General features: G+C 42.3%; 1 protein-coding gene across 2 annotated transcripts; it reads right to left on the reverse strand.

Moving 5' to 3' along the window:
- Positions 1 to 728: 728 nt before the first annotated feature.
- On the reverse strand, positions 729 to 17631 carry csf1ra (colony stimulating factor 1 receptor, a). Of its 2 annotated transcripts, none has more exons than XM_018756418.2 (21): positions 17102 to 17631; positions 10921 to 11193; positions 10598 to 10651; positions 10096 to 10232; positions 9733 to 9904; positions 8981 to 9182; positions 8752 to 8867; positions 8549 to 8660; positions 8181 to 8377; positions 7980 to 8071; positions 7300 to 7426; positions 7074 to 7178; positions 6773 to 6883; positions 6426 to 6588; positions 5737 to 5819; positions 5532 to 5641; positions 5304 to 5426; positions 4856 to 4967; positions 4496 to 4595; positions 3752 to 3857; positions 729 to 2943 (listed from the first exon to the last, which is right to left on the reverse strand). In XM_018756418.2, exons 1-21 carry the CDS (start codon positions 17148 to 17150, stop codon positions 2791 to 2793), a joined length of 2697 nt encoding a protein of 898 aa, XP_018611934.2. In that variant the 5' UTR covers positions 17151 to 17631; the 3' UTR covers positions 729 to 2790. The 2 variants fall into 2 exon arrangements, with proteins under 2 accessions (XP_018611934.2, XP_018611933.2); XM_018756417.2 differs by having other exon boundaries at positions 10367 to 10651.
- Between the last annotated feature and the right edge of the window lie 254 nt (positions 17632 to 17885).

The raw sequence follows: 17885 nt of genomic DNA on the forward strand, positions 1-17885 counted from the left end.
GTGACAAGAAACTGCTGAAACTCATGAATTCTACTTATGACAGTTAAAATTAAATGTGTTTCTCGCGGATCTTAAGGCGGCTCATCCCTATAGTTTCAGCATTTAGAAGCTGGAAACGAGAGGGCACGGCTTTGTGCAATGGCACGGGGGTTTTAATTTTAATGGCGATTTTAGCGATGGTTTGTTCAAAACTTAGATCATAAAAGACAGAGCTCGCTTTTTCATACGCGAAGGTAGCTTTTCCATATTAAAGTTTTAAAAACACAATTTTAAGGTGTTAAAAGTGCCTCAAGCAGTTATTCCTGTAAGCATGTGTGGCTTTGGGCGAGTAGGGGATTTTTGCTGTTTCTGTACAGATACGTTGCGCAACCTTAGACCCAGGTTTGAGAGAAGTTCTGCACAGCCTGAAACTCACCCCTCAACCCCTCAACCCCTCACCTCTGAACCCTCACACAGAACTCTGAATGGCTGCTGATTATTTTATATTATTATAGATTATTTAACACATTGATTACTATGATAACCTCTATCTGTCTATATCTATCTATTGTTTGTGTGGGTGTATGTATGTATGTATCTATGTAATAACAGATATAATGCACAGAATTAATGTATATATTTCCAACAATAATGGCTTGGTGCATTTTGCATCTTAAAAAGATTTGCACTTCCACGTGTGAAGACAAGGAGTGGGAGCAGAAACAATGTGACACCATCAGACATGGCATAACTGGTTTATTTGTTTTATGACATGCTGGTATGCAAAGTAACAAGAATTATATCACAGTTGGGATGAAATTAAGGAATTTGGTTATTCAGAATGCCCTGATAATACATGTAAATTATCCATATGTGGTTAAGAATGAACTTTTTCAAGCAGGGATATCTGCTCAATCCCCTCCTCTTAGCTGCTTTTCTGAAGTCATTGTTTGAATACTGAGAAACTGCACCTGGAGTTTCAGATATTCGGACACATCCTGAAAAAGACAGAACTCGTTTACGTGGACTGCGGTTTGACACTCAGGTTTCCCAGTGTAAAAATGCAATTGAAGTACATTGAAAAAGGTCAGAGAGAATTTTCTATATCGTGATTATTTTTGCATAATAAACTGCATTTTTGTAAAAATAAAGGACAACCATATATAAAGCACGTCACTATCACATTTATCACTAACACAAGAAAGCATTCTGTTCAGCCACAGTGTTATCTATGACCTGCTATGCTGAAAAACACAAAACATTTGTGCACAAAGCAAAGTATCAGAGTAATATCCAGCACCTCTTACTTGCAATGGTGTGAGAACTTGTCTGATGTTGGGAAACTAAAACATATTAAAAGTAGCGTTGAGTGGAGTTATATGCATATACCATAGTGAACTTGCTTGAACACAACAGGGACAAGGTCCCCTGTCCCTTTCGGTCACGTCTGTGCTCACTAGCATATTAGATCAGGCCCAACACGTAAGTGTACACAGAGACCAGAGAAAAACCCTCATACAGTGTAATTCTAGGACATAAATGACATTTTTCTGATTGGGAATTCTCCACGTTATTCAAAGTTAAAAATGCTACAAAAGTTCATCAGACAAAAAGCAGCTATGCTGAAAGTAAAATGGTATCAAACAATAGCATTATTCCATACACTTAAAAAAAAAAATTGCTGATCACTGAGATTCACAATGAGGACAGAAGTGAGGGGAAATTGCAAGTTTGTCTTTGACAAAATTATTTCCCATACAAGTTTAAGTGTATATCTGTGTTATAGGCAGTATATGCTGAATGCTACTTATATAGTAAATTACAACATTACCATGATAATGACAGTCACAGTTAGCATTCTGCATGCAATAAGAGAAGAAGGAGGAATATATGTTTGCATAAAATAAGAGCTGATTATTTGCTAATCTTTCTCATTATTATTATTATAATTTTTATTTTTTTTAATCTTATAAAATGTATTTTATGCTGAATTTTTTGCTGGAGAAATTATCTTTTTCAGGCTTTAGATTTTTCTTTATTTCTTTTGCACATCAGATGTAACAGCTCTGGGCAAAATATGCGTCTCTGGCAGAAATGTTATCTACAAACTTCCAGCGACGTCAATGTCTAATGGTTTATGACATTTCCTACAGACTCAAGACCTCCAGGTCATTCACCTCATGTGCGCATAGTGAGAACTTTGAACGGATGTGACAAGATGACTGCGTTGAGGACAAATTCAACATGTATGTTCTCAGGGTTCGAGGCATCATGTTGCGCTTATCTGACTGCACAGCTAGGTGCTTTCAGTTCCCCAAAGAAAGATGCTGACTCTGACGATTTAGTGAAAATAACATTTTTTCACCCCAGGATCATGATTACAGATAAAATGAAACTGAACCCATCGTAGATAGAAGGACAATACTGAAAACATTTCAGAATTCATTCCGTGCGACCAAAGAAGAAAACCTATAAAAGGAATTTAATTAAAACAATGTCTATAATTGCAAAAGACCGCCATGGGCATTAAGTGAAATCATGAATTTGCACCATGATAAATTTCTCTTATCTTGTTTCTGTTTGATCGCCATCACTTTGTCACATCACAATGAAGAAATGGAGTGGCTTAGAGAGAAGATTCATCAATGATCTGATATCTGCAAAAGTGTGATTGTACCTCCCACAGCACTTCTCCAAAACAGAATGGCTAACAGCGCAATGCCAATCAATTTGGTTTGATTAACTGGGTAGCGAGTTTATAGTGATTTCTGCCATTCAAACCGAGCCAGCTGGGTCTACACTGACAGCGTTTCAGCAGAACTGGTAGTTGTTGGTCTTTATCAGTGGGTGCTCCTCTTCCTCGTGATCACAAGCTTGGTCACAGGACTCCTCGCAGCACTTGGGCGTGTCAAATGATTCACTGGCTTGCTCATCGGGCGCATCCTGCTGCACATTTTGGTAAGTCTGCAGTGGAACAAGGGCATGGAAAATGACATAAATATCCATACAGGCACAGAACGATGTCTCCCAGACAAAACAGCTTTGAAGAGTAACACTTATTCCTCTGTTGGTTTAAATGTAGAACACAGGAATTACCTCTGCATGCTCATGAAACTTAATCAAAATAAGACACGCTTGAAAAGATCCCGTATGAAATTTGGGAAACAGTTGCTCTCAGGGTTTTGTCTGGATGCTTATTATAAACTGAAGCACTGTCCCTTGTAAATAGAGTTGCAAGTTGCTGTCTCCTTGGTGAGGCACTGCCCAAACCATTCCACAGCATTCTGAAGAAGGGAGCACTCAGCTTTTTTTCAATTTCATTTCATATTTATGGAGTGTGCTTCTTACCAGAGTGACACAAAGCACCGTTAAAGGTAAGGCTAATATTATGTTTTAAATAATATCCCCCCCAATGGGGGTGTGGTGGCGCAGTGGGTTGGACCACGGTCCTGCTGTCCGGTGGGTCTGGGGTTCAAGTCCCGCTTGGGGTGCCTTGCGACGGACTGGCGTCCCGTCCTGGGTGTGTTCCCTCCCTCTCTGGCCTTACGCCCCTGTGTTCCCGGGTAGGCTCCGGTTCCCCGTGACCCCGTATGGGACAAGCGGTTCTGAAAATGTGTGTGTGTGTGTGTGTGTGTGTGTGTGTGTAATATCCCCCAGGGGAAGCCTATAGAGGAAGAACAGTAATGGGCCAAGGACTGGACCTTGGGGAACACCATAAATTACCTTAGACAAGTATGAAGCAACAGGTTCTGCTCTCATTCCTATGACTTACCTGCTCTGGCTGCTCACCAAGTAACCTCTCGATGAGCTGGCTGATCTTGCTGAAGGTGGGTCTCTTCGTTGGGTCCAGGTTCCAGCAGATCTTCATGATTGTGTACCTAATGGGAAAACTTTCAGGCTCAGACTTTTCATCAACCTGTTGGAGTACTTCTCTCCAACTGAAGTTCAAGCCTTATGTACTTTATCGTATCATTTGCTTTAGCTTCGAAGGCCGCTCGGTTCAGAGAGACCATTGCAGTGAGAACGAGCGTTTGGTTACACTTACATCATATATACATCTATTCATTTAGCAAATGCCTTTCTCCAAAGTGATTTAAAGTTTGGAGTAAACAAAAGTGCATTCTTTTTTAATGTTAATGACGCTGGTCTCTGTTAGCCTCTGTAAAAGGGGTGCATTGACCGATCTGAGAAGAAACAAGTACAAACAGGCTTCAATTTCAATGCTTTACTGTGCCCAAAATGTATCATACCATAAAATTTAGCATTTTTCTGGGCTTAAAGCCCAGTGCTGGCATAAAGTCACCACTACAAAGTACTCAACTCTGTTCATTCTTTGTTATAAGTCAGGAAAACATCTTCCTGGATTTTCAAATCTCAGCCAGAAAAATACATATTTTTTAAAAATTCTAATTTTAAATTGTTCCAAAAAAAAAAAAAAAAAAAAACAAAACTAATATAATCCCCTCCAATCAATACCATTTTCAAGTTCTAAAACCAGGGAAAACAGAAAACTCACATCTCTGGAGGGGCAAAATCTGGTCTGGACATCTGGTAGCCACATTTGATCATCTTGTAGAATTTGCTGTCCACCAAAATGCTGGGATATGGACTCTTGCCTGATAAAAAATATATACCAAACCAAGATAAATCCTGTGTCTAATGTGTCAATAGCAAAGACACTGGTACAGTTATCGCTAATTCGCTGGCGCTGGTAAATTCATGATACATTTTACACGTAATTAGTTTGGGGCAGAGCGTGTAGAATGACCTCCTGACACACATACAATGTGTTTATGCATATGCCTATGTCATAGAGTATCCAATATGTAAAATGAGGGAAGCAATTTTGTCTGGAGAGGTTGACTTTGTGTCTTACCCAAAGAGAAGATCTCCCACAATAAGATCCCGTAAGACCAGACGTCACTCTGCACTGTGTACACACAGTCAAAGATGCTCTCTGGTGCCATCCACTTCACAGGAAGACGGGCCTTCAGAATCAGCATAGAGTCAGCTTGCAGAAGACTAAGTTTGTATCGTGTGGTATATCATTTCTACAGTGTAGGGAAGTGGCCAATGAGGTTTTCACTGCTGGCATGAGATAATGGTGAAGTGGAGTGAGACAATGTGCAAGGTTTGAGTTCAGTACAAGTCTGGCTAATGAAGGAGCCCGCTTCCTCTATGTTCGTGACTAACATTGCAACGGGAACCCACACTGGCATCTTACAAAAGCTCAGACACCACACGACATCACAAAGAAGAAATGGAAAGGATTAGAGGGTAGAGAGGAACTTTAAGCATGCGTTATCATTTTTTTAGGTGCTTACATTTCCCTTCACCACATAGTTGGAGTCGTTCATGATGTCTCGAGCCAGGCCAAAGTCACAGATCTTGGCTATGCGACCATCAGTCAGGAGCACGTTCCTGGCAGCCACATCCCTGTGGATGCACTGCCAAGACAGAGGCAAGAAAGCATTGTTCAATGTATGTCAAAGATTCTTGCTTGGAATTCTGTGAAGATATAATCATAAAAGGTATGGAAGCTGTTTGCTCACATTTCTTGATGCAAGGAAGTCAAGCCCTTGAGCCACCTGGTAGGAGAACCTCAGGAGGTCATCCATATCCAACGGCCATGTGTCCTCATTTGCCTCCTCACAGGAGGAACCTGAAAGTAACAGGATCCATACATTGCTGCTTGTTCAGGCCACATGGTAAATTGTGGAAGACTTTATAGAGAAATGGAAATAGCTTCAGATTTACTTTGCTGAGAGCTGGTAGGAAGCATGCCAGAGGGCTTCATCTCCAGGTAGCTGTCAGAGCAAGAACTTGAAATTCCACTGTCACTGAGGGTACAACAGTGTAGAGGGACCACAAAGAGTGAAAAGAAATTACAACCTTATCTATAAAGCCCTGTATATCAATCATTGAACCCATTCATTTATTTTTTTATCAGAACTGCTTGTCCAATGTAGGGTTGTCATAGTCCAAAGCCTATACTGCAATCATAGAGCATGTGGCAGGTTACATCCTGGATACACTAATTCATTCACACAATCACACTCTAGGGACAATTTAGAGTTAGCAGTTCACCTGAAACACAGGTTTGGACTATAGGAGGAAACTGGAGCCCCTGGAAGAAAGCCATACAAACCCTGGGAGAACTCCTCACTGATTGAACCAGATTCAAACCCCTATCAAAACCAAGAGACCTGGAGTTCAGTGGCCACAGTGCTACCTTCCATGCCACCATGAACCAAGTATATCTTAAAGATTTGAATCCAAAAAGATGTTGACTTGGGCTTGGGGGACAAATATTTTTGTGTCCAGAGTAAGCATAATGGTATGTAAAAACTATGTACGTGTCTTCTCAACTCCTCATTTGAATATAAATCATGACATAGCACTAGTCTGACAAAGGATGCTAGATGCATTTTTTGATCAGTCTGTACCTCCTGATGTACTTCTTCTCAATGCACACATTCTTGTAGTCACTGGTTCCCTCCAGGAATCCTGGCACACTCATTACAAAGTTCAGGAAGGTCTCGGCCTTATTTCGCAAGAAGTTTAGCAGGTCACCGTGTTTGCAATACTCGGTAATCACAAGAACTGGACCTGGGTGGAGACACAAAGAGCTGGATGGAGGGTGGTGAGCAAGAACAAAGCAATTTTTCATTTGATCGCCATGTCTGATGGTGCATTACCATCTGTATCTGCACATCGTTTGGTTTATTTCCAGTTTTACAGTGGGGAGAAAATAGTGCAAAGTCTTAGCATTCTCTGCTGTAAATGGACTGACCTCCATGAGTGCAGGCACCCAGTAGGTTCACAATGTTCTTGTGGTTGCCCAGGTGACTCAGGATCTTCAGCTCAGATATCAGGGCTTCTTTTTCATCAGAGTGGGCACTTGCTGCAAAGGAGAAAAGATTACCATAAAGACAGCCACTAATTAACATGCCAGATAAAGGCCTTTATGGCAACTAAGCCATTGGAACTTAAGATTCCTTAAATCAGTGAACTATGGATTTGTTCGTTAAAGGGCGAAAATACTTCAGATCAATGGCAGTCTACCCGCATGGATTTCCTGATTCAGAACTCACGCTTGAGCATCTTCACAGCAACACGTGTAACATTGTCTTCCTCTCCCAAACCGTATGCAGTGGCCTCAACCACTTTCCCAAAAGCTCCAGCCCCTAGAACTTTCCCTGCAACAAACCAAGAACAAGAGAGAAAATATCAGAGCACAACATTCTGATCATTGTAGAGGACGTGTAAATGGAAAAAAAATGTTATAGCAGCCCGGTCAACCTGAGCAAGAATATTTACCTAGTCGCAGCTTATCCCTGGGGAACTCCCACTTTTCATTGTATGGAAGCTGCGTAGGGTCAATAAATGTGTAGTTGTTCCCATTGCTGGCCTCAATAATCTTCCAGCGTATTTCATACCTAGGCTTCTGGAAATAGAAATGAGGAAAAAATATATAAATTCAAAGACAACCATTTTCCATAATTACCATTGTCCATAATTACACATGACACTTCCATCAGTGGTGTAATGGTAATTATGAAATATTAATGAGAAAAATCACAAGCACTGCATTCATCACAACATACCTATTTACATATAGAGTTTAATGAAATTATTGACTATAATAAATTGTAATATCTGAAATTTTTCATAGGTGTAAAAATTTTATATTAAGCTGAAAAAGCTGTAACGAACTAAAAACTAATGAATATATATTGTTATCTTGCTAATATATATTGTAGTCTGTAGTAATCTAGCTAAAAAATGCCTTCCAGTGTTTTGTTGCAAGAATCTCATTTAAATGGTGATATGTGTGACCCATTCTAAGTAGTGTATCTAGCAGTGTAAAGTCACCTTGGTGAATAAGGTGTGTGGACTGATAACACTACATAGAGTTCATTGGAAGTCGCTTTGGAGAAAAGCGTCTGCTAAATAAACAAATGTAAATGTAAATGTGTTATTATATATGTTTAATGTACCTGCTTGTATTTGTAGAGAAGTATGAGCAAGAGAAGAAGGAGGACGGCTGCTAGGACTGCAGACCCAGTCACTGTTGGAACGAACAGTTTGTCTGTAGGACGACACAGGAAGTACGTAAAAAAGGTGCTGGAGAGATGAGTTAACATGCCGTTGGTTGAAGAATGCTTTAGCTATACAGAGAGACAATGGGTTAAACGCACTTTGGGATACGTCCATAGCCACTGTGACTTTGCCTTCTCCTGCTAGGTTTTTGGCCACACACTCTAATGTTTCCCTTTGGCTAGCAGGATCCACTGTCAGCACGCTGTCCACCTCCACCGGCCCAAAATCCTCCCTCTTCACATTTACAGTCTGTGCAGGCAGAATCTTCAGGTTGTTTGTGGCATTCTCACTGCACCTGTCAGACCAATAGCACCAGAAACAGCTCTGGGTCAACAGCACCGTGATCGCAGCTAACCACTCGGCTATCTGCCCTATGTCACCATATGATACCATACCTGCTCAATATAATATACTGAAGGTAATCTGGTTGAGTTACAATAATTCCATCCAAAGCCTTGACACTTACGTGGACCTTATTCCAGAACATTGGTACCACTGTATTTGAGGAGCTGGGAACCCTATCACAGTGCAGGTCAGAGTGGTGGCATTGTTCCTCTTTACTGTGGCGACAGGCTTCTCTGTGACACAAGACAATGCAAACACTCATGGGTAAAGCCCAGTGACAGTGTGAGGAAAAGCTCAGTTTGACTACTTGAGACCCTTGCTTACGGTAAGTCTGCACTCTGAAAGTGAGGGAAGCGTTGACACCAGCATTTCTAGCGCGAAAGGTATACAGGCCTTGCTCCTTGGCGGTCATCCTCTTTAGAATCAGGGTGAAATCGTATCTGCAATGAAAAGTACGCGTGAAATCAGTACTAGGAAATACCCACAGCTGATTATCTTGATGTTGAGGTGAACTACCCTTAAGAATGTATTTAAAGACAAGAATCAGACTCACCTATAGTTATATTCGTTAAAAGTTTTAGCCAGTGAGGTGGAGTTGTGAGATGACGGAATCTCCCACTCATGAAACGTGATAGTGGGGTATGCTTCAAGGTAAACCCCGAGCTCCAGGTCCATCCCTTCGTAGACTTTCACGGAGAGTCCATCGTGATCAAGTGTTGGCGGCAGTTTTGGTGAAAGCTTTACGTATGGTTTTTCTGGAAAGTGACAAAAATGGAACAAAATTCATTTATTTGTTCATCCCAGAGCTGACTTTAGTCGTCACATTCTGAATGTGCAACATCACAAAAATATGGCGTAGCATGCCGAGACGGCGGGGGAGGAGGGAGGAGCCTGAGGTAAGACAGCCGCAGCTGGGACTGATCGCTGTCTCTATTTCTTCCCCCGGACCCTCCGGTGAGAAAAGAGAGAGAGGAGAGAGAGAAAAACACCCCACGAGAGAACCTGACCAACATACCCTATCCCTGAGCACAAGCACGCCCGAAGCCCCGATTCCGAGCCCCCAGATGACGCCGCCGTCCCCGAAGCACTGTCCCGACCCATCTGTTCCCGGTTCCACTATTCCCTCCCCCTGTTGTCTTCTCCCGTGCACCCTTGTAAATAAACTTCACCTTGGTCCGCCTCCGTCTGTTACAAATGAATATTCTACCGAGGCCGTCATTCACAATGTATTTTTAAACAGAAAGGCCTCTGTAACTTTTATGTTGCCTAGACACTGAATTTTCATAATGGTGGTTGATGTCTTACCTATAACCTTCAAGTAGGTGGTGGAGCTGTTGATCCCTGCCTCATTGACTCCGATGCAGGTGTAATTCCCTGTGTCGGAAAGAGTCACTGCTCGAATCGTCAAAATGCTCTTGATGTTAAGTCGACTACCATCTAAGAGATCTGAACGTACGTCCTCCTCTCTGGTTACATTCTGGGGGCGAGTTGTCAAAATCAAAGACACACAGAAAGAAGACAACAAACCATCAGTGATAGAGGACTCTTCGGCTGTGTTTCATTCTGACTTCTGTCACGGTCCCCAGATATCTAGGGGACGGATAGATGACTCAATCTTAGTCAAGCTCTGCCTTGACCGAGAGCTTTCATCTTATGATGTGTGCTTACATTGCTGGAGGTATGGATCCACGTGACATTGTAATTGAAGTTTGGGTTGTGGGTTTTACAGGATATCCGCAATTCCTCTCCCACAAGGCGTATGTACTCAGTTGAGTTCAAGAACACGTAAGGTGGGAAGCGCAACCCTGGAGGAGCAAGAGATAAGTGAAACCTGTTACGATAACATCTAGGAGATAATCTCGGTCAATGAGAAAGGGGTTAAAATGTTCCTGGAACATGCATGAAGTTCTAGTTAACCTGGGTGGGAATCATGTCTCACTTAGAATGACATTGATGGAGAACACTCTGGAGACCATCTCCACCCCATTGATCTTGGCAGAGCAAACATAGTCCGCGTTGTAGCTGGAGCGGAGGTCCCGGATGGTGATCCCCTTCCTCGGGTCAGTTGTATAATTCATTCCAGCGGGCAGTGCGGAGCTGTTGACCATGCGGAGTGAGAAGTCGGCGGCACTGGGGTCTGTTAGTAGGCAAGGCAGCAGACAGTCCTCACCTTCTTTCTTCAAAGGTCTGAAGGTGCTGACGGCCGTGAACAGGCAGCGTGGGTCTGTCGGAGACAACAATTTTTCTAAATGTGATACGGCACAATCAATACATTGGAGTCATGGCTCAATTATCCAGCTGTTTTTGAAAGAAGAGAGTAGAATAACATCAGACATCAGAAAAAAAAAAAAAACAATGTTTACTTCACGTCTCAGGTTCTGAGCAGACAGTAAAAGACACAAGATGACAACACAATGTTAATTTATTATAACACACGCAATTAGCGCATCCTGTCTTTCCCCGTAAAATGTCAGTATCTTTTTGAAAGCTTACCTTTCACATAGATGTGAACTGAAGAGTAGAGGTCTGGCTGATTTTTATAAGCACATTTGTATGTGCCTGTGAACTCTACAGTGAGAAAGTCTGTTTTGAAGATGGTGCTGTTTCCCGAGGATTTGATAAATTTCTTTAATTTTGCCAGCCGGAGATGCCACATGACATCGCTATCCCCCTCACATCTCAGAATCATCTCTGTGCCCTGTTTCAAGACGACCTCATCGCTTTCCAAGACGTCTGACTTCAGTCTGATCACAGGAGGGCTCCGACCTGTGGGGTAAATAGACTCATCAGCATCGATGACCTGCTCAGTCTTTTCTGGAAATGCAGTGCCAACTTTATGTATCACAGAATTTTAAACACATTTACACCGCAGTACATTAAGACTTGATGTCATCTTATATAATTTATTGCACTGTAGTTGGTAATCCTTAAATTAGGACTAGTGAAAAATACCAAGTCTTTCAGATTTGTCAATAATATTGAATGTTTCAAAGTCGTATTAATAGTGCGCTACATAGTAATTGTGTCCATATAAACAGTCCAGACTGTAAAGGTCCTATACAGGGATGTTTAACATGCAGCCCAAGGGCTACATAGCCCCATAATGAACTATCCCTGAGGGGAGGTGCAGTGGCGCAGTGGGTTGGTCCGGGTCCTGCTCTCTAGTGGGTCTGGGGTTCCAGTCCCGCTTGGGGTGCCTTGCGACAGACTGGTGTCCTGTCCTGGGTGTGTGTCCCCCCTCCTCCCTTCCCTGGCCCCATGCCTTGCGTTGCCGGGTTAGGCTCCGGCTCCCCGCGACCCCGTATGGGACAAGCGGTTCAGATGGTGTGCCTGTGTGAACTGTCCCTCCAACAAATATTGTAAATTGTATTGTTATGGATAAAAATAAGTTTCTCTGTATCAGCAAAATAACAGTTTTTGTAATTAACACTGTTGTTTTATACAAGGGGATGCGGTGGCGCAGTGGGTTGGACCGCAGTCCTGCTCTTCGGTGGGTCTGGGGTTCGAGTCCCGCTTGGGGTGCCTTGCGACGGACTGGCGTCCCGTCCTGGGTGTGTCCCCTTCCCCCTCCGGCCTTACGCCCTGTGTTGCCGGGTAGGCTCCGGTTCCCCGTGACCCCGTAAGGGACAAGCGGTTCTGAAAATGTGTGTGTGTGTGTGTGTTTTATACAATAAAACAGATAATTGTTCAATTTAGGTCAGGGGTGCGGTGGCGCAGTGGGTTGGACCGGGTCCTGCTTTCCAGTGGGTCTGGGGTTTGAGTCCCGCTTGGGGTGCCTTGTGGCGGACTGGCGTCCCGTCCTGGGTGTGTTCCCTCCCCCTCTGGCCTTCTGCCCTGTGTTGCTGGGTAGGCTCCGGTTCCCCGCGACCCTGTCTGGGACAAACGGTTCTGAAAATGTGTGTGTGTGTGTGTGTGTGTGTGTGTGTGTGTGTGTGTGTGTGTGTGTGTGTGTGTGTGTGTGTGTGTGTGTGTGTGTGTGTGTGTGTGTGTGTGTGTTCAATTTAGACATGAGATTTAGTATTTTGCAAGGGGTGCGGTGGCGCAGTGGGTTGGACCGAGTCCTGCTCTCCAGTGGGTCTGGGGTTCGAGTCCCGCTTGGGGTGCCTTGCGATGGATTGGCGTCCCATCCTGGGTGTGTCCCCTCCCCCTCTGGCCTTACGCCCTGTGTTGCTGGGTAGGCTCCGGTTCCCCGCAACCCCATATGGGACAAGCGGTTCAGAAAAGAAAAGAAAAAAAAATTTACTATTTTGTTTACTGTGGTTAGACTCTGGCTCACCACGACCCACCTCAGGACAAGCGGCTTCAGCCAATGTATGTGTGTGTGTGTGTGTGTGTTTACTGTGATTTTTACATATGTGGCCCTCAAACCATGCAATAATGATTATGACCTTTGGAAAAAAGAACGGCTGTCCCTGTCCTGTACAGTCTAATTCAATAGCAATAACCACACTGATGTTTTTTATGACATCTGTGTGACACTACATGTATGTGGTGTGTGTTTTGTATAGGGAAAATGGGGAAATGAAAGCCCTGCTTGTGCATTAGAAGTGTCTCGAACTAAAGGACAGTAATGCAAATCCAGGAAACAGATTGCACAGCCAACAATAACTTTGAGTCCAGAAGGCTTGGCTTTGATTTCCCATTCCTTCTCTCGTTTCTGCTTTCCCTTTTACAGATATTGGCTCCTTTTCAGTGACATCCAACTTTGGTATTGTTTGCACTGTTTCCACTGGTCTATTATCTAGATATCCAAACCAGTTTTCGAGCTACGAATGACTCTTTGTCTCCAGAACTTACCCCAAACGTGTGTACTTTATTCAGAATGCTTTTTAAAATGTTGGTAAAGCACAGTGAAGGACAGAATGATACACACAAAACATTTATTATTTACAAAAGATTTATAGCATGAAAACTCAGTTTTTTTCTTATTTTGGATGAAAGATCAGAAGAGGCTTCAGGATTACAAACTGTTCTACTAGTCATTATGTTAGCTGATGAAGCCTCCACAGTATATGAGGGTCCAAGGGAATGATTGGCAGAAATTTAAAAAAATGGACTAAAAAGCAAAATATTATTTCAGAAAATTAATTTTTTGCCTTCAAACCTCTCTCTTCTGTTCTATGGAACACTGATTTCAGATTTAAAAAAAAAAAAAAAACTTGTTTCTTTGCTCACAGTTTTTACTTGGCTGTCTCCCCCTTTAACTGTCACATAGGAACGCTTTTGAAAAAAATATGAAACAGTAAAAACAGAAAAAAATTGGTAAGTCTGTCAAGTTGCTAATGTGTTTTAACATGTATTGGCACAGACCAGCGTCTTCATTTATACATGAAAACATTTTGAGAAGTTGCCGGGGTCTCTACAAGTGAATGAACTTTATATGGATATGAGAAGGTCGCAATAGAGTGCAATGACTGAATGGCTGTGCAAAATCCATGACCAAAAGGATTACTGGTGCTTTGGAGCCCATTAAAATAGATACTTATTAATGTTTTTATTAGTGCTACCTGTTTAAATGCTCATTTCAGCCCACTGATTTTCACATTAATGAGAAGTGTATGAAGTGTGGTTTGCCAGCAATTAGTTCCCAGTCCTCTAAAGAGTGATGCACATGTCCAGATAGACATCATCTCCTTCATCACTGAGCAGAGCAATGTGAGACTCTCTGTTTTCACCGGTATCAAAAGCCCAGGAGTATTTCTACAGCTTCCACTACTGAACAGGCAGGCACGGTGGCGCAGCGGGCTTGGCTGGGTCCTGCTCTCTGGGGGTCTGGGGTGCGAGTCCCACTTGGGGTGTCTTGTGACAGACCGGCATCCCGTTCTGGGTGTGTCCCCTCCCCCTCCAGCCTTGCCTCCTGTGTTATCGGGTTGGGCTCCGGCTCACTGTGACCCTGCTGGGGACAGGTGGCTTCAGCCTCTGTGTGTGTGTGTGTGTGTGTGTGTGTGTGTGTGTGTGTGTGTGCACTACTGAAAAGACAATGCCGGTGTCAGGTGCAACTTATCAATTGTTATCCGTAGTCAACTTATCAATGTCCCCCCTACAAAACACACACCACATACATGTAGTGTCACACAGATGTCATGAGTAGCTCTGGAGGATTAGTTATTAAATGAACTCCAGCCTTGGCATTTTCTATGCAGAAGTTTCATCAACAGTTGAGGAGACATTGTTAGCAAACCGAATATGAAAGAATGGTGGGGGAAGAGTGGAGTTGGGGAAGGCTGTGTCTATACAGGGGATCAGGTGACTCCCAGTAGATGCACTATTGTGACTGGCTGATCAGTTTGCCACCGACCTTGACCTACGGCCCTGACCTTTTTGGGGTTCCAGATGTTTTGGTCTAGTCTGCAGTGGTTAGGACTCTGTTTTCAAGGTCACCATCAATATGAAACCTGGAATTACTACTTTCCAGCAGGATATTATGAACATTGTACAAGTACAGCATATGTTTGTATGCTTTTTTGGGTGAGCAAATAGAAAATCTCTTTAAATCACACACAACGTGGGCAACTGCTTCTCTCAAGCAGTGTCACAGTGAACTGGAGCTTAACCTGGCAATGCAGGGTGCAAGGCTGGAGGGGGAGGGAACACACCCTGGACAGGATGCCACTCTATGGCAAGGCACCCCCAGCAGGACTTGAACCCCAGACCCACCCCACTGCACCACACCATCCCCATCGCTTTAAATCACTGTGTTAAAATGATTTTTTAAAAAAATATTTCAAATTCAAGTGAGCAACTGCTGAAATATTTCAGATATTTACAAACGTGAACTTACATTACAACACATTCAGTGCATTTGATATCACGGCTGTTATTTTATACTCGTTTTTCAAGGTTTTTTTTTTTCCTATTTGAAGTCCTGTGCTGTTATGGTGTGGAAATGTTTTTTTTTTTTTCCCAAATGTTTATGAAACATCTGTGTTTATCACCGGGAAGGTCAACCCCATGTTTTCAGTTCCGTTTGCTCGCTGTACATTAGTAGGTCACTTTGACATGCCTCTGCGCAGAAAAGAGCTGAAAAAGACAGTCCAGCTAAATGCACCGAACCACTTAAACAGAAATTGAGTTTTTCCAATTTTAATAGCAGAACTGAAACATGGACCGCTCAGCAAAATTAGAGGTCCTTATCAGTTAAAATGTCTTTGTATGTACTTTGTGCTTTGTGTCAATAACGGATATTTCTGTGATTACTTAATTGCTAAGAAGAGACAATAATATTTCAAGCTCCCAAGACTGCAAAGCTTTACTTTGGCCACAAACACTAAGGAATAATTTGCATATTGCTTTGTGCATTTATGTGGTTTTTAGCTACCGTTAGAATACGTTGGAAGTGCTTTTCTTTTTCTGTGAATTAAAGCCGCATTGAACAAATACAAGCGCTTGCCTTTGGGTTTATCCTGACATCGATCAGAGTGTTTGAGGAGTGTTTAATGAAGGCGAAACACCTTACTGTGAACAAGGAACGGAATGGAGAGGATTTGCGAAATCACACTGGCGCATGCAGAAGAGTACGAATGCTGTGGGGGTTCTAACGATAGGTTTTTGATGGTTTCTGGTTTTCAGCAGCTTTGGAGGACCATTAAGAAATGGGCATGGCAAATAGTACATTTCAGGGTCAAAACAAGGGGCACATTGAAGGGGTGCTTGTGACCTGCTAAGGACAGACCATGCAGTCATTACTCATAGTCAACAAAAATAGGGCAAAACATCACTCCTGTCTCAGAACATAATGATGGCCCTTCCCACATCCCTCTGGATATTTTTTGTAAACACTCTATGTGTTTTTTGTCAGGTCAAATATTCTTCATTCTTGTGCCATGCAGGGTAGAGCAACACTGTGCCCCACCATGACACTCTAACCGTATCAAACACATCCACTTACAGGAAGGTCACTGAGGTCCAATGAAAGAAAAGTCAGATCTGGACATTTTGAGTTCACTAAATATTGTAGAAGGGAAAGCTTAATGATATATTACTGTAATTGAAACTTCGAAAAGCCTCCCTATAAATGGAATTTTCTAAACTGAGCTTGTCTTTGTTAATATTCTATAATTGTATTATTATATTCTTATGTAATATTATATAATTTTAAAATATAATCTTATATAATATTATATCATTTTAATTTATAACTTTATTAATATTATATAATATTGTTAATATTAAAAGTTGCTTTAGATTAAATGTTTAAAAATGTAATATATATATGTATATATACATCTGACTATCTACTAGACAATATAAAGCATGTTTCTACAAATCAGTAAAACACAATATCAGTTTCATCGTTAAATTTATTCCTTTTTGCACTCGTGAAGGTGCATTCAAATTTTAATGCAATGCAACAAATTGTATTATCTGGACAAATACAAGTATTTGCAATTAGATCCAGCAATGACTTCTAAAAATGTGTATTACTTTGCTTGATTGTAAATTCCCACATTGACCACAAAAAGCATGCTGAGAACAATAAAAAGTTTCCAGAAATTATATCCTAGTCAACAAAATAAATTGGAAAAATAAAGGTAGTACACAATGTTTTTAACGAATGTCCTTTGGCACAATGTTCGGAAGATCTGAACACATGTGTAAGACATTTGGCAGGCGTGCAAAGGCTGCTCCCCCAGCATACAGCAGCACAGGTAGAGGACAGGGACAGGTGCCTTACCTTGGCATGCACTGGACAGCGCACTCAAGATGAGCAGCAGGTGGAACATCCTGCCCTTTGCTCTGGAGACAAGAGTGCTGTGAGACGTCTGCTCTGGTCAGGTGCTCGGTAGGGAACTGGGCAACTGAGATGGCTCAGCCTTCACTTCCATGCCATTGCTGACTTCTTCTTTTCTTCACAGACAGTCAGGGTTGGGAAATAGACTGTAAACCAGAGCTCAAAAAAGAAAAAAAAAACACACACACACACACGCACAGGACTGTGCAGACAGTTATGAAGATCTTCTGCATCTACGATAAAGGGTTAGAAAGGAGCACCGAACACGTCCTAACGGCCCAAATAAACTCAGCATCTGGAAATTCAGATTTACACAAGCGATATCATTTGCCTACTGCTGAAGTTCAAAGGATGGGTCGACATCACTTTTTAGATCTATGCCCTCAAGTAGAAGACTGGTTGTATCCAACCAGTTTAGATGTGACGACCAAGATCAGTTAACCGCCCCCTTACTCCCAGTAATGTAGAGAAAAACCATGAGTCAAATGTGTCACACTAGTTTGATGCTTTGGCTTTTAACAAGAAAACCTGTGAAACAAGACTGAAGTGAGACAAATATATTAACACAGATTAGCCCAACAACTGAGTCATCCTGAAGTTAGTGGCTTTGGCAGGGACTACATGCACAAGGCTCTCAAAGACTCCTTTGATGACCTTCTTTATCAAGTGGCTGTTATGAGATCTCATGATTGGCATGGTTTGTAAAGAAGGTCCATTTGCATTTGTT

This window comes from Scleropages formosus, chromosome 13 (genome assembly GCF_900964775.1).
Source record: "Scleropages formosus chromosome 13, fSclFor1.1, whole genome shotgun sequence".
Taxonomy (NCBI): domain Eukaryota; kingdom Metazoa; phylum Chordata; class Actinopteri; order Osteoglossiformes; family Osteoglossidae; genus Scleropages; species Scleropages formosus.

Coding starts and splice junctions, on each gene's coding strand:
- csf1ra (XM_018756417.2), bottom strand. CDS start 17,150: ATGTTCCACCTGCTGCTCATCTTGAGTGCGCTGTCCAGTGCATGCCAA. Junction 8,072..8,180: donor GGCTATGGACGTATCCCAAA/GTGCGTTTAACC, acceptor GTCGTCCTACAG/ACAAACTGTTCGTTCCAACA. Junction 7,179..7,299: donor CAGGGATAAGCTGCGACTAG/GTAAATATTCTT, acceptor GGTTTGTTGCAG/GGAAAGTTCTAGGGGCTGGA.